We start from the raw sequence: 17,002 nt of genomic DNA on the forward strand, positions 1-17,002 counted from the left end.
AATTTTTATTGCAGTGTGCCAAAGCAAGATGAATATTAAATGGCAAAATGGTACTTTTCTTTTTAAGATCTTAATTATATCAAATGATCAACATTACTGTGCTTCTTTCATATCATCCACAACCATCCTTCTGTAGGATTCTCTAATTGCTACTTTACAGACTTTCCTTATGCTAGGAGGATGCGTGCGCTGTCTCAAGATTTCTTATGGTAATGATTTTCAATCCTTTCGCCCTATTGTTCTTCACAGACTCTACCTTCAGGGTATGTGACTTGTACAGGATAAACGGTTCCATTTTTTCCTGGTAATTTTGTGGCTCAAATTGTGGTACTGAGTTGGCAGATCACAAACACATTTCCATCTGGTGATTTTAAAATAGTGTAAGAATGTAAATGTTTTTCAATAGACTTTTTGAAGGCTTGTTTGTATTGTCTTGTACATGGCAATCCAATGCTGTTTCTCAGTAGGATATAACACAGTACATTTGTTGAAAAAACAAATTTACAAATTGATTGTTGAAACAGGAGTGCACATGTTTAAGATTAGGATATTTTACACAGTTCTGACATGCTTGTTCCATCAGTGCATGAAAAACAGATCTATGAGCAGTTAATGATAATTCCTTTTTGTTTACCATGGTAGTTTTAGAACACAAATATTTTTTTCAGTAATTTAATTTTCCCTAGTAGGTCAGGGATAGGATAGCTTTAATAGGAAGCTTTAAGACTGCAGAATTTTTTACTAAATTTCTTACAGGCTACTTAGCTGCTTCTTCCTCCACCTCTCCTACCCCTTCTGAATAAAGGTGCTTAATTGCTGTGCTTCATGTGATGCATCTTTCTAATGCTCACATTAGGTATTTGTTCTCTTCACCTGTTCCAGGGAAAATGAACTTTTCATCAGTCCCTGAAATTTTATTGGCATTTAGTTATCCAGACCTGAGAGACTTTAAAGAAATAACATCTCAGTAGGAATTTCTTTTTAACAGGGAAGGTGCTCCCTCAAACCACTGTTTTCTCTATGCCAGAGGCATCTTTTGTCTGTCAAGGGCTCTTCCTGTGTATGGTGCTGTGAGACTCTGTGTGTTTGTGTGTGGAGAGAATATCTGTTTCTTTTTATGCTCATATTCCTTTATGAAGGAAGAATCATCTTCATGTTCGGCAAGAATTCTGTATTCTTTGCAGTTCTAAACACTTCCCATTGCACGTCTGCTTGCTCTTTTTCTTTCTGGGGTCAGCTCTTACAAAAGCTTATAAAACATGGAATAATTTTTAACCAGAAGGGTAATTTCTCTTGAAATGAAAAGGGTTTTTATTTTCCCTGCATTAAATTTGTGAGGCAAGAAGAAGTTAGCATCTAATTTTTAAACATTAATAATTTTGCTTTATTAATATCTGGATTCAAGTTGAGATGATGAACAAACCTTAGTAATGCCCTCAGGGCTGATTTGTGGCTCATAGATTTCAGGATATGTGTTTCCATACTTCTCCTGTGCTCACATATCAGAAATTTAACAGACGGATGTTAAAATTGCTGGGTTTTTTTTAGGTGATCTACACTTCAGAATACTAGAGTTGTCATAAAAAATCATGATAGTGGTACATGTAAGAGTCTGAGTCCAGGCAATACATTGAAATCATCCTGTGTGGATGTGTAGGAAAACTTAAGTGGAGATCAAGTGCTGGCGCCCTGGTTCTCCAAGAAGATATGGCCAGGGTTCAAGAGCAGAATGGCTTTGTGTGCCAGTCAGGTTAACAGTTAAACTGCCACAGATATTCTTTTCACAAGCAGAGCCTTGGATTGTTCTTGTTGGTGACTGGAAGTCTTGTAGACAACACAGTTTAGGATCATGCTGCATTTCCTTGCAGCTGTGTTGTGCACTGTTTTTTCCTATGGGATTGTGCTTTTAAAATCTTCTTTATGTTAATATGTTTAATTTCTTCTGGTTTTAAGGAAATCTGATGAAAAATTATCAGTAAAACAGTATGAAATAAAAATGAGTGGAGAGCTGAACTGTTAATGCAAATAATTTATCAAATAATTATATTTATAAATCATGCAATTTCTTTATTTTTTGTGTCCTAGGATACCAGATGGTCCCATTGATCAGGGACCAGCTGCAGGAAAGGTACATGCTTTAGAGGAGCAACTTCTAAAGGCCAAAGAACAGATAGAAAACTATAAGAAGCGGACAGGAGATGGTTGGTAGATAATTTTTCTTTTAATTCTAAAACAAGTTTTGCTTTGGTATTTCATATCACAGATGTATTGGCTTCTTAACAAATACTGATGCTTTTATGCCTTTTTTTTTTTAAAGTAGAAGGCCTTGGAAAAGACCATGAAATACTGAGAAGGAGGATTGAAAATGGGGCTAAGGAACTTTGGTTTTTCCTCCAGAGTGAACTGAAGAAGTTAAAAAATCTAGAAGGAAGTGAACTGCAAACACGCATTGATGAATTTCTGTCTGATTTGGGTCATCAGGAAAGGTACTTCCACTAGCTGGTTCTGACCTTTAATTTAACTGTCATTATGTTGTTCAAAGATGTGTGGCAATTATATTTTTCATTGTTGTTAATCATCAGGCCTCCTAATTGTTGGAGTACCTTTTGTATTATATTAAAATATTCTGTATGAGTTTTGTTTGTGCTGCGCAAAATAAATCCAGGAACTGTTAAAAATTCAGTGACATCTGTCTTTAAGCATATTATAACTCTGTTCCAACAGGATTGCAATGACAGCTTGTGTCTCATCAGTAAACAGTTATACAAAAATAGTTGAATTAACTAAATACACTACCTTAAATCATTGCTCTGAAAAAAGCTTTGATCTTTATATGTGAACATCAGTAATAAAGCAAGAGCCTTCAAAAATAATGATATAGTAAAGGGAAAAAATTATAAGAATTTTCAATTTCTTAGAAATAACGCAAACATTATTTAAAACATAAAGACAATATGAATTTTATTATTAATATGGGCAAATAGCATAGTCCATTAAATTTTGTAATTTCATATTCCACAATTCCAAAATCCATTTTTTCACAGATTGAGTTGAAAGTGAGAAGGGACTATTCAATTATTGAGAGTTATTATTTATATAGAAGACATGATTAAATTTCATCCAATTAGTTCTCTGACAAGTGCAGTTTTATATATTTGACTGAAATAAAAGTAGTGCTTGGCTGAAGCGTAATTTTCCGAAACACTTGAGATCTTCCCTTGAACAGTAAATTGGCAGAGAAGTGTCACTTCCCTGGGCAGTTTGTTTCAATAGTTATCTTCTCTCAGAAATATTTATTTTCCAAAGAAGTTATTTCCATCTGGGCTTCTTGAACTTTAGGTCATGGATTCTTATGTACCTTTTAAACTATCTCTGCTAAAAACTGGAGCAAGTAGTCTAATACCAGACTTGCTGACATTTGTCATGGTAACAGAATAACATATGTGCATGTTATTGCTCTGTTTATAAAGCCAGGATGAGGCAGTGACCACAGTGAAACTTTGAATAATGTTGTGTGTGTTTGATGCCAGAAGGTTCTTATGTTGTTTTCTCCCAGGATGAGTCCTTTTCCTTAGTCCTTTCCATTGTACACCAATGATTATTAATTCATTAAGTCTTAATTTTCAAGTTTCTGCATTTCTGACACCCTTATGTTTACATGTCACTATACTTCAGGTTGAGGTGAAACCTATTCGAGAGGTACATAAACTCCTTTGCACTGAGTTATAAAACTGCCCTGTAGACCTCTAGAAGTTATGAGATTAATCTCACTGTGGTACTAAAAGAAGTTTGTATATGATGCAAGCAATCACAACTGCTCTTTTTTTCCCTCTGAGAATTTTTGTGTTGAGTACAGGTATTCTTTCAGTTGTCAAGGTGGTTATTAAATATAGAATAATCTGAAGTCTATTTAGTCTTTGTAATAGATCTGTGTAGACCTTCCTGTCTGGTGAGGTCCTTAAAGAAGACTAAAGTAATTTAAGCTAAAATCAAACAGCCATAAACTAGTTTTTATTAAACTGAATCTGGACAATCTGTTTACAGTGTAGAAATTCAAAGGAATTGTATTAGAAAAAAAAATTTAAAATGTTTCTACGATATTCAGCCAGTGTTCCTGGTGCATTTGCAATGTTGCTGTCAAGCAGTAGAATCATCTTGTGTTGCAGAATGCTCAACTTGGTTGCCTCTAGTCCTGAGGAAGTTTTTTCCTGTACCTTTGAGGTCAAGCTGCCTCCTTCTTTCCCTTTAATCTTTCAGTCTTGTTGTGTGAATTGCAGGAACAGTCCCAGTTTGTGTGCACATCCTTTGGCATGTGATGCACTGCTGTCTCTGGAGTGTTCTTTGCCCTTAGAATGCACAGAACCTCCCCAGGGAAGGAGCAGTCTCATCTGCCCTCTGCACTGTCCATCTGCTCGCCTCTCTGAAAGGAACACAGCATAAGTTTGGAATGAGCAAATCAGATGTTTGTCATTCACTCTGAGAAGCACAGGTTTTTGTTCTGTTTTTTTGGGAGGTTTGTTTGTTTGTTTTTGGGTTTTTGTTTATTTAGGTTTTTGTTGTATTTTTTTTTTTTTACTTATTGCCTGTTTTGTTTGTTGGTTTGGTTTGGTTTTTTAAGTACACATGCCCTTTAAAATTTTTTTAAAGGAATTAAGCCTATTTCCAAATGCTCGTTTGTTTATAGTGCTGTCTTAAAAAGTTACATTTCAGATAAATACATTGCAAGTGCAGCTGGTATTACTTACTTTTATACATATACATGCACATAAATATACATAAAGACATCTCAGAAATTTTAGTATATATTATAATCTGCTGTTTGGATTAGAAAGATTAGTGTTAATTTTAAGTACTTCAAGGAGTTTTTCATGCTGTCCTCATGCGGGAAAACAAAGAGGTGGGTATCAAATGAAGAGGTATCTATATAAGGAAAGAGGCTCATACTTGTTTTGTTTGTGAGGAAAGCCCTCTGTGTCACAGATTAAGACTTGCTTTGTAAGAGACGATAAAGTTTAGTTTCTGTGGTTCTGAACAAGTAATATTAGAGTTCTTTGTTAATTTCGGTGATGTTAAGCAAATAGTTTACTACTCACATAATAGTGCTTCTTGCTGGATGCCTTAATCACTGTTTGTTGGCTATGCCCTAGGAGCTGTGTGGATTTTCTCCAGGGCAATGCTGGTCTTGACTATGTTTTTGTCAAGTATTTCAGTACAGATTCTGTTTGAGAAACAGTGTTGCCCAACACAAGCGTTTCCTTGAGAATTACATAACTGTATTCTCATAGTTGCTATAGGGAAGAGGGCTGTTGAGAGTAAATTCATCTAAACATTGGAAAGGCTATTTGATATTGAGTTATTAAAGCAGAGCAAATTAATCCTCTAGTTGTCATGGTTGTTTCCTGTGTTGACAAAAGTTGTATGCAAGGTGGCTGTTACTCAGTTTCATTCCTTCTCCCGGGGAGTAGCTGACATCACTGATTTTGTGGTAACTGGCCAACATTTGATGCACAGTGCTTGGACAAATTTTCACATTATTTCCTTTGAATTACATATTTTCCTTTGAGTTTTTATTTGTTGATGTAAAATTTTTAGGAGGCTTAAATTTTTCATATGACTGGAATAAATGTCTAGACTGATTGTTAAAAACGCCCACCCTTCCCTCTTTATTTTGGCAATCAAATACAGTTGAAACACAGCCAGATTTTTTCCTCCATTCTGCTTTCCAGGAACAAAATACTTTTAAGTGCAGCTCCAAGATTTATTTTATGATATGAAGCAACAACAGCAACAAGTTGATGTTGTTGGTCGGTAACCCAGTGAAAGACAAAGTTTGATGCAGTAAATATCTGCAGTGCCCCTGTGTGAAGTTTCCTGCCTTTTCACCACCTGCAGTAGCCTCTAATAACCCTGTGCAGGCTCATCCTTTGTCTGCACTGAGCTATCTTGGGCTCATGGATCACCACTCCCTGTGCTTTTAACTCTCTGCACGGGGCATGACCCAGCTCTTTGGTATTTGTGTCTCTTTTAAATCGGTATTAGTAAGTTATCACAGTGATCTGTCACACTCAAACTCTAGCAGATGTAGCTAGAAAATGCACATTTCTGAGCAGTAACAATCAAAGAAAAAAGGTCTCTGTGACTGTGTCTTAAAATAGTACTACCTTCTAATAATTTCTGTGTGATAACACCTGTGAATTTTTCACTTCCTGGTTTACTTCAGGGTTTTATATTTTGTTTTTGAAAAAGAAGATTATGGCTACTGTCTGAGAACTCTTTCATGAATTTGTAACATTTCCTGCAGATCATTTGATACTTTTTATGGTTTCTGTTGAGCAAAGCTGCCTTTATTTAATGTGGTGAGTCATTGAGGCTGTGTAAGGACACTCTCACCCATTTATCTTACCTCAAAAATTATCAAAATAATTATATTTCATCCATAAGGCTGAATGACTAAAACTAAGCTACTGCCTTTTCCTTGTTGTGGTCACCATGACCAGTAATATAAAAAATAAAATTTGGGCAGCACTTTTCTTTTCCGTAGAAATAGGAAAAATTACTTAAGAGCTCACAACATTTTTTATTATTGTTTTTTAATTGGTAAACTTTGTATTTTCAGTTATTTTTTCAATATTTAATGGAAATATATTTATATAAAGTATAGGGAGAGTACACTGATGACTTATGTTACAGGCACAGAAAAAGCTTTTTTAAGGCTAATGAAAGAGCATTTTAAAATGGTTTAAAATGTGGCAATGTGGTTACACAGCTGCTTTTAATGATTTTTTAAAAATTTTTTAATGTTTAAACCTTAACTTTGTATTTTTTTCTTTAAACACTCAACATGGTTACATCCTGATTGGGAGGAAAAACATATTTGAACTCCCAAGAAAATGCACTGATTTCCTTTTCCAGTATGCCTGCTAGCCTATGTGTTTTCTATAAATAGGGAAACTGTCTTAAGCGGAGCAGACCTTTTATCTGTTCAGTTATCTGTATATAATGCATTGTATTAGAACTAGTCCATCATTAGTTTAGTTCTAATTCTCTTTAAACTATGTGTGCATGTTACTGTATTATGTGTCTTTATTAGTTACTGATTTAAAACTAGTCACCTGGTGATGCTTTAAATTAATTTTTATGCAAAGCCACAATAGGGTGTTTCAAGCTCAATTACCTTGTAAAAGAAAATCGAGTTTATACAGTTTCAGATTAGAATGTAGATAAGGTTCTTCCAGTTGATTGACAGAAGGTGAGGATTGCTGCTGCTGAATAATTTGGGTAAAATATTTAATGCAATAATAGTAGATGCTATAGTCAGTGTCTCTGTTACCCTGTGTAGAAGCATGGGGATAAAGACCAGAATGAGTGTATGAGAATAAAATTACAGATCCATAAATCCAGTTATTAAATTAGCAAGAAAAGTTTGTCTGATAATTCTGCTGATAAATCAAATTAGGGCAGTGCTATCTTTATCTCAATGTTTACTGCTTCAATATTGCACCATTGAAGTAGATTCCTAGTAGGGATATGCAGCCTGCTCCTCTCAGTTATGGACAAGGGGTAGCCTTGGCTAATTGCATTTGTGCTTCCAGTGCTAACAAGTGCTGGCAACAGCTTGACAAGACCACTTCAGTTGTTGTTACAAAATGTATTTTTCCTACCCTCACAGTTTTTTGGTCACCTCCCAAATTTCTCTGCCTTTGTTCTGTTGCTTCTGTTTCTAGTGCTCAAACTTTTGCTTTATCAAGAATTTCAGGCAATAAATAGCAGCATCTGAAGTTCAGATGAAAGTATTAAGAAAAGTGGTTCAAACTTATAACTTTAGCACTGTTATGGAGAAATATTTAGCAATATTAAATATTCTCAATCTATGAAACCAGCTCTGAAATTACTGGTTCTGATTTGGGCCATCCTTTACTTTTAGAATAACCATTAACATTTCTAGAAACACTTTGAATAGTTTGTCTCTAGTTTTCTATTTCTTCCGAAAAGCCACTGAGATTAAAAAGAAATTTTTTCCAGGGTGGTACTGTTTGCACAAAATCTGTAATTTTGATTTACCTGCAAATTTTAACAAATGTCATACAACATTTTTATTTTCTTGATGATGGGTTCTTTATTCTCTTATTTGGCCAGTGAAATGTTATAACCCTAAGAAGAGAATCTCTAATGTATTAAATAATCTCAATTTAGTATTTGATAGTTCCTCAAAATTCATGTTTTGTAGTATGGACTTGCATGGCCATGAGTCTGTTTGGAATTTTTAATTTTTAATTGCTAATGGGTGTGGAACAATTGTTGGATGAAGGACACAGTCAGTCTGTCTTAGCTGCTGTTTGAATTGTGCAGTGGGAGGTAACATGAAGAAACTGATTTTGAAGCTGCAATTGAAATACCTCTTTAGGTTGTCTTTGGTTTCATTTAATGCTCCAAGTTAGTAATGTTAAGATTGTTTTCCTTTGTTGTTTATAGGTCAATAATGACCGACTTGTACTACCTCAGTCAAACAGATGGAGCTGGAGACTGGCGAGAAAAAGAGGCCAAAGATCTAACAGATTTGGTACAGAGAAGAATAACTTATTTGCAGGTAAGAGAATAGAGCCTTTGAATCAAGGTCAACATTTTTTCTTCTTATATATGTAGCTAAAACCTTGCAATAGAATTTAGGTTTAGCTAAAACCTTGCAATAGAATAATTACATCACAGTTTAAAAATGAATGTTGATGTATGAATGAATTATGTAGAAAATAAATCATTGCATTTGTTTCAAACATTATTTTATATGTATATGGAAGGTAATATTCCAAGGCAATCATTGGGGTTTGTATTTTTGTTGTTGGTTATTTTGGTTTATTTGTTTCTTTGTGGTTTTTTTTTTGTTTTTTTTTTGATCTGTAGTTTTTACTGGGCTCTACTTACCTGTTTGAATTGTTCACTTTATTGTAAAAGATAATTGGTTGATTTTTAAAAATTTTATTCTTTAGAGTATGAAAATGCATTAATATATTTGCATAGTTTTAAAAAGAAAATTTAAAAGTCCTTGTATCAAACTTCTGAACTAGGAGCCCATTTTTAAAAACATAAGGAAGCAACATTGAAGTGCTTGTATAGTGTGTTGTCCAGTCCTAGATTGTTTCAACAGATGTTTGAGACTTCTCTAGATGCTCATATTTTTGAGTTGATAAGGCCTTTTTAATATATGTGCTTGTGTGTGTGTGTATAAAATCTAAATAAAACTTGATCTGAAGGTGTTGGGACTTCTTTTCATGACTGAATGCATGCAGCCATATATGTAGTGATCAAAAACATATTTAATGTAATCTGTTTTATTTGTACTTGGTTTACTTTTTATGGCATGTGTGTGGCTGTTTTGTATGGTCACTCCTAATGCCTGATCTTTTCTCTTGTGTAAATAGCTGAATTTGTTTCTCAGATTTTCATTATTTCACAGTTAAGCTGTTGGAACGTTCTCTTCTTTGACCAAGCAATGTATTTGTTGCTTGTTAAAAAAAACAAAAAAAAACCCCCACCCTTCTGAGGAAAAAAAATCTCTCTAAATTGTGCAGGAGTCATCACTTTCTTGTACTTCTTCAACTCCTTTCTGAGAACTGTTCCTTATTTTCTCATTTTGATACCACTATTTGTCAGTAGTATACTGTAACTGCTTTTCATGCTGATAAATATGGCCTTTCTCTACCTTTCCCTTGTCTTTTACTATCCATTTGTTGTCCTATTTAGTAAAACAACTGTGCAAGTCATCAAAAAGAGCACAAAGTTATTTGCTTTAACAAATATGCACCAATGTAAAGCAGTCAAATGGTTTGAAATTATATACATCTATATACCTCTATTAATAATAAAACTGTATTAAAAATAAAATAAAATAAAAAAATTTAACAACCCTTGCCCCTCAAGTTGGTGCCAAAAAGTATTATATGGGACATATTTGTAATTGTTTTTTAGTTAAGTATGAAAGTACTGCATAGCTTTTTTCTGGTACATGTTGAACATTGACAGCTGCATTATTTTGGGACATCTCCCTGGGAAGTCATTTATTTGAATGATTGTGAATAGTGATGACTGCTACTTCATTTGTATGACATTACCATAAATTTGATTTAATGAGGCTACATGTAACTAGTTTCCTATAGTTGGAGCAACATTTAAAAAGCTAGGACTTTATATTTAAGGAAAAGGCCTTATTTTCAGAGTTTTTATCAAACACGTGAAGAAAATGCGCAAGAGAAGTCAGATAAGAGCACCTGTAGTGCTGTAATCAAGTGAATAAATGATTATGAAGGCAGCAGTTTTCTGTCCCTTCTCTATTGTGCCTATTTTTGTTCTGTTTATTTTAGGAAGTTTGTGATTCAGCATGCAGTCTTGCAATAGCAGTATATTTTTGCCTCTGATTTAAAAAAAAAACCAAAACTTTTTGTTCAGCTTTAAAGGTTAAAAATACAATCAGGTGAGAAAAGGTTGCTAAGTACTCAACAACACATCAATTATATTAGTCATAGTTTACCATATTCAAGTCATATTCTGCCATACTATTTACTTGGGGCTTTGTATGTATGCAAAGAAAAGAAAGTTGGTCACAAGACTTTTTTCTGACCTTTCTGGACTTTGCAGTATTTTTGGTGGTTTAATGTGTCACTTAGATTTTTCTGTCTTAAAGTGTATTAAATCCTTTCCCTCACATTAAAATTATTGATTCGTGTTTTTAACAAAAGTCCTCATGCTAAAATGACAACAAAAATAAAAAAGGCTTTGGGCACTTTGCATACATGCAAGGGGATGCACCCCATACAAACTGTAATCAATCAAACCAAAGGTATATTATATGGTTTTAGTATAATAACCACCTAAGGAAGTGTGGTTACTGCTGATATCTGTGTGAGGTTTTCTCTAGGATTGAGGAACACAGTGTGTTAAAGTCCATCTGCATGCTGGGATGTTTCACTCCAGCCAAAACTTGTGTGTCACAAGAGGGTAGGTGCAAACTAGAGGAATTTGTATTAGAGGAAGGTTTGAGATCTCTGGCTCTCAAATCAAATACATACTATTTCTGACTAGAGAGAGAAGAACATTTTCTTCCAGCAGCTGGAAGAAACTTCTGGTTGTTTGTTTGGACTTCTTGTTTCTTTTTGTGGACTTTTTCTGCCCCCAAAATCTTGAGGGGAACTGGTATGAAAAGGAAGGATTACAAATGACATTGCAAAAGAAGGGGAATAGAAGATGATATGAATTACATTTGTGATAACTAGGATGAGAAACACCCATTTTTGACATATTTCTCCAAAAAAAGGGGATTTTCCAAAGATTTTGGTTGGAACTCTCTTTTCCAGCAGACTGTAGCACCAAAGAATAAAACAACTATTGAAAATATAAAAAAAGAACAACTTTGTTAATGAGCATCATACTGTATTTATGAAGTTACTCAGTAAATGGTAGCAGAGTGCTTTCCCACTCCACTCTAATCTGTTGTGATTCATTGGATTAAGTACATTTCTCTGAACTGTGTTCATTAACACGGTTGTTTCTCATACAATAAAATGTTTATTAACGAGCAGGGTTTATTTTTGCCAGTTTGTCATGTGTTTTGATGGTTGGCTACACACTTGAAAGCACTGGAAGGTGGTGAGGCATTGAGGCAGTGCTTGGGACATTATTCCCACCTGAGCCTGCTTTCTGTGAATAGGCCAGCCAAGAGCCCTGGAAGAAGAATACAGTGGAAACCCTGAATTTTGTGAGAGCAACAATATATGCCCATGTTCTTTTGATAAAAGACCATTAAATCCATCTTGCCAGTTGCAAAAATCTACTTTTATTTTAGATTGTATTCTCTTCCATAGAAATATGTAATTCTAACCATTTTGCTATTCTGAAAATTTGTTTTTTTTTCCAGTTGCATTGTTCATAGAAATTATTCTGAGGAGTGTGTTTTACATTCTGCAGGTACTATGCGGTCAGCTAGCCTGGGAAGCAGTCCCTTAATAAGCATTTGTTTTATTCTGTACCATTTGTTTTATTCTGTATGTTGTAGACAGGTGGAAATTTTCTTTAATGGGATGACATGCATGCTTATTGAAAGAGAACTAACAAACTGGAAAAAATGCCAAAGGAAAAAGCTGAGAATCATGTTGATGAAATGTGAACGCGAAGTCCAAATGTTGGCTTTTTCTGACAGATTTACAAATGAGAAAGTAATTTAAAATCTTGAATGTATTCTATTTTATATTAGGATAGTGAAGTATGTTCAATAAGTGTTCATGTTCGCAGTGAAGAATTCACATAAAATTTTCATGGAGCTGAACGTTACTCATCCATTTTAGTAGGAGATGTGTTATAGCAGGGTGGCTTCTTTGATTTATGACATTTGCCAGTATTTCAGAAAAACACAAGCCTTTGGTGTAGCTTCTCTTCAGCTCCACTTTTTCACCATCCTTACAGAACCCGAAGGATTGCAGCAAAGCTAAGAAACTTGTGTGTAACATCAACAAAGGCTGTGGCTATGGCTGCCAGCTTCACCACGTGGTGTATTGCTTCATGATCGCGTACGGCACGCAGCGCACGCTCATCCTGGAGTCGCAGAACTGGCGCTACGCCACAGGCGGCTGGGAGACCGTGTTCCGGCCCGTCAGCGAGACCTGCACCGACAGGGCAGGCTCCACCACTGGCCACTGGTCAGGTAAGGCTGAGCCACCCCCATCACTTTTCCTGGTTCTGTGCAGCTTCGTTCCCATAGAATTAATTTGTTGTCTCCTTCGTGTTGTGTGGAGCATGACAACTGTGACTGCAGCTGTGTATGTAAGTACCTTTTACATCTTATTTGCCAACTATATTAAAAAAAAAAACCTTCATAAGATTGCTCTGCATTGGCAGAGTTTTTTTAATACAAAAGTTTTTCATTTGAGACTTAAATTATAATTTTTCAGCAGGGTGCAACTGTGTTCTCTGCTAGATATTAATCTAATTTTCATGGGAGGAGAGTATTAAATAGAGGCTATTGTTAATAAACTTTTTAAGAAAAAAGGGATGTTTCCAATGTTAAGCAATAGAAATATAAAAGAAATGGTATCCAATTGTCACACCCCAACAAAATAAACAACTATTTGAGATAACTCCTAATGCAAGCTGAACAGATCCAAAATTCATGCTATAAAAGCAATGGCAATGTTAAATATGAATTTTTATTTGTATATCAGCAAGGTTGATTCATGCTGAACAATTTGCCTAGAATAAGTAGATGGACATTGATGTTTGGAGGATCAGGTAGCTTTGTTTGTGTCAAAAGAATATTTGTTTTAAATGACGTCTTTCTCCATGTGATTGGTAGTCAAAACATATCAACATGTTCAGTCTTTTCACTAGGACACTGCATACCCTGTGCATATGGAATCTTAAAGTAACTATTAAAGTTTTACAGGTCATCTTAGTTTTAAAATTGTATCTTGCCTGTAATTGCATCTTTCTTGTAGTTTGTTTTTCCTTTGATATCTATGGTCAAACTATTTATGAATAATTTAGGTAAGAATTTTTATAAGAAGCATGAATGATTTATTAGTAATAAGAGCCAAAACAGAGAACTTGTGAAGACATACTTATCATGAAATTTTTGATTAATTTTCTTTAAATTAATTAGTTAGGCAGGTCATAATGTTATTATCATTGCTGCATGCTAAAATGGAGCCTCTTCTTACCATTTTTTCCTTGCTGATTTATGATGTTATGGTGGCATTTCCCAGTAATAAATTGAAAGAGGTCTACAAAATAACTGAAAAAGAAAACAGATTAATGGGAAGGACAGATTAATGTACTGTTAGAAGTCATATCTGCATTTCAAGCTGGAGAATGAAGGGATCTGGAGGTAAAGAAGCCATCTACTTGCTTTAAATAACAGTATGTGCTCCTTCCCATAAGGCCTAAAAACCAGAAAGATGAAAGATAACTTGAAATCTGAAACAAAGTTTCCTGCAGTTATCCTTGAATATTGATTTCGCTGCCTATAACCGTGGTTCGATGAATTAATGCTTTTGAGGAAGGGATACCCAGAGGGGAGAAAATGGCAGAGCTCTTCATTTGTTGGTAGTGCCAGCTTTTAAGTATTAATTGAACTACAATCTTAAAATATGAATTAACTAATATGTTTATATGTATAATTCAAGAATGAGGATATTGTGGGTACACAAAATGAATGTTTAATTTATTAAAGTCTGTCTGGCAACAGTAATCAAAAGGACTAAATAAAAATTGCAAAATCAAACCATAAAAAGTTTTACAGAATTAATTGCAATAAATTAAGAAGTTTCACTCCATGAGCTAGATATTCCATGACAGTAGTTTTTTATGGAAATTGGCTGCATATTTAATATTGGCCTAAAAAATCTCCTTGAACTTGCACACAATTTTATGAAATATATTTTGCTCCGACATCTCACTCTTATTTATAAAATTTTGCAGAAAGAATGGATTAATTTCTAATTCTAATTTTTAACATTTTGTTTATACAGTGACTTTCATTAGTTACATTTTAATTCAAACAAAGTCTGTTTCTGTGAAGCAAGCTGGAGAATGGTGATTTGAGAGAACGGAGTGGAACAGCAGCCTCTCTGAATTTTCTCTTTTTTCCATTGTGTTAATCTTGAAATCAAGCTCCTGATACTATGTAGATTTTTTGTCTTCAAGGTGCCTTGTAAGATACTCTGTGTAAAGACATTTGTCTGTGTAAACACAGAAATATATTTAGGAAGTGGTAACTTTTAAAAGGACTGTGGCATTCTAATGTAGTAGGTCTGAGTTTTCAGAGCCATGCAGTAGCCTAAAAGAGCTAAGTGTGATCCTTGTTCATGTCTAAGTGGAGGGTTATGGAACAATAGCAAGAAGTTATTTTCACTGTGCAGAGCAAACAGTAGACAGCTGCAGGACACTGCCTACTTCTGCTATCTGGCCTTCAAAATGAATATTGATAAATATGAAAGGATTCTGAGAAAGACCTACACTGATTCAAGGACATAAAAATCTGCTTTACAGTTGGAGATTAAAAACAATAATTCAGTTCTGAAATAAAGCAAGTTTTAAAAGCAGGTCCTGCCACATTTTATAGGTATTTCTATGTGTGAAATATTTCTACTTTTAGACAAAGATGTGGCTGGATTATTTTGATTAGAGATGAGATCTGCTTTTTGACAACAACTCACTTTTGCTGTTGACCCCTGTTATGGCAACTGGTCCAGAAGCAGAAGAGCAAAAAAAATGCATGATCTGACATTGAAATTACAGGAGATGCAGTCTTTTCTTGTAACTAGCTTTATTTCTTTTGGAGATTTTCAACACAGAAGAATGTTTGCCTTTGATTTTTTGGAGTTGGTATGGGGTTTTTTTAATCTGTTTGTTTTGTAGAAATACTTTTAATATTGTCTTACAACTTGTGTCATGAAGTTCGCTTGTGCAGTCCCAAATCTGCCATACTAAACTAAATTAATTTGTATTTTAAGGAGATTGTAATAAAATACATCTGTGTGTTCTTTCATGCTATAATCAATCAAGCCAAGTTTATCCTAATTAAGCCATTTATGTGGCCTAAATGTACCACGGGTTCTCATCTAATTAAATGAGGAATTACATCAAATCTGTTGTAGGTAAAAGAATGGTATTCTTTGAAGTTGTTTTGCTTGTCAGTGGCATGTTTAACAGGATGGGAGATAAATGGGAAATACTTTCATTTAAATACAGCTATTGTCCAGTAAATTTTCTGATAGAAGAAGTAAGAATGTCTGTATGCCTTTAAAGGTTGATGTATATAATCGTGCTATCTATCAAAAAAATGTTCAAGAAGCAAAAACATTGGGTATACAGTGATTTCTCTACAGTGAGTATGTCATTGCTAATTTAGGCTGAGATTTGATGTCTGTATAAAATGCAATTGAATGTTTGATAATAGTTCCTTGCATGGACAGGACCATAAGCAGATTAGCAAACATGTTCCATGAGAATTCTTTAACGGTGTTGAAATGAAGGAAGGTAACCCAAATGTGCCCTGGCTGAAGATAATTACTTTCCAAATAGCAGGTGCTTCTTTCCGTACATTTCTTGTTAAGGGAAAGCTGAAGTCTTAAAAATCAAAAGAGTGCATGGAGGCGAGGAAAAGGATTCTTGACTCTGCTCTGTTCAGTGGTAGGAATAATCGATCGCATATTTGATCAGAGATCTTAAGCTGTTCGTATGAAATACTACACTTTGAAGCATGACTTTCCCTTTTTCCTAACAGATTGTTGTTGCCCCTCTACAATGTAGTAGCAAAACTAGTACCTGTAGGTTAGTGGTTAATTGCAAACTTTCCTCACGGGCATTAAATAATGGATGAAAAAATACAGATGGGTAAACAAATGTCCATTCCAAACTGGAAAAAATGTTTTTGTTTAACTGTCACCCTTCGAAGGATTGTTTAATAAGCAAAAAAGCTACAAATTGGCTTAATATTAGAGTTTATTTGATTTTTATTTTGAAAAGCTTTCTTCAAAAAACTTTTTGCTTGAAAAGTTGTACCGCAATATGCACAGTAGGGAAAAATAATGTATTTTGTATTCAAATGGAAAAAATAAGGTGTTTTTTTTTTTTTTTAACATGAAGAGATGGCATGAGGAAAACTAAGTATGTTAGGTCTCAAACAAACTGCAAAGTTTGAAATGTTAATCTGAGTTCTTTGGCTGCATAAATTTCAATTCAAACTGAAGTGTTGTTAGGTGTTTGGGGAATTATAACCTGCATTCAAGTTTTGAATAACTTTTTAATGTATTACACTGGTCATTGCAGTGTCTGAGTTTAGTAATATTACCTATTTTGAAGTAATCTTTAAACAAGGGTAACCTGAGCTGGCAGCTGTGGAGTGGAATTCAAGTTATCCAAACCCTTCCTCTGTCTTGGAAATGATTACTGTCATTTCCAGGTGGGAGACATCCCAGAGCACTGCCAGCACAATGGGTTATGGCTCTGGTGCTTGGGA

General features: G+C 34.5%; 1 protein-coding gene across 5 annotated transcripts in view; it reads left to right on the forward strand.

Annotated features, from left to right (window-relative positions):
- The window catches only part of FUT8 (fucosyltransferase 8), a 92,849-nt gene that overhangs the window by 57,540 nt on the left and 18,307 nt on the right, over positions 1–17,002 (forward strand). For 4 of the 5 annotated variants that reach the window (XM_068193684.1, XM_068193686.1, XM_068193685.1 and 1 more), the window contains 4 exons: positions 2,086–2,201; positions 2,318–2,486; positions 8,473–8,587; positions 12,451–12,688. In XM_068193684.1, coding sequence (XP_068049785.1) covers positions 2,086–2,201; positions 2,318–2,486; positions 8,473–8,587; positions 12,451–12,688 — 638 coding nt within the window. The remainder of the gene's footprint in view (positions 1–2,085; positions 2,202–2,317; positions 2,487–8,472; positions 8,588–12,450; positions 12,689–17,002) is intronic. The other variant, XM_068193688.1, reaches the window with a different exon arrangement.

This window comes from Anomalospiza imberbis, chromosome 6 (genome assembly GCF_031753505.1).
Source record: "Anomalospiza imberbis isolate Cuckoo-Finch-1a 21T00152 chromosome 6, ASM3175350v1, whole genome shotgun sequence".
Lineage (NCBI taxonomy): Eukaryota > Metazoa > Chordata > Aves > Passeriformes > Viduidae > Anomalospiza > Anomalospiza imberbis.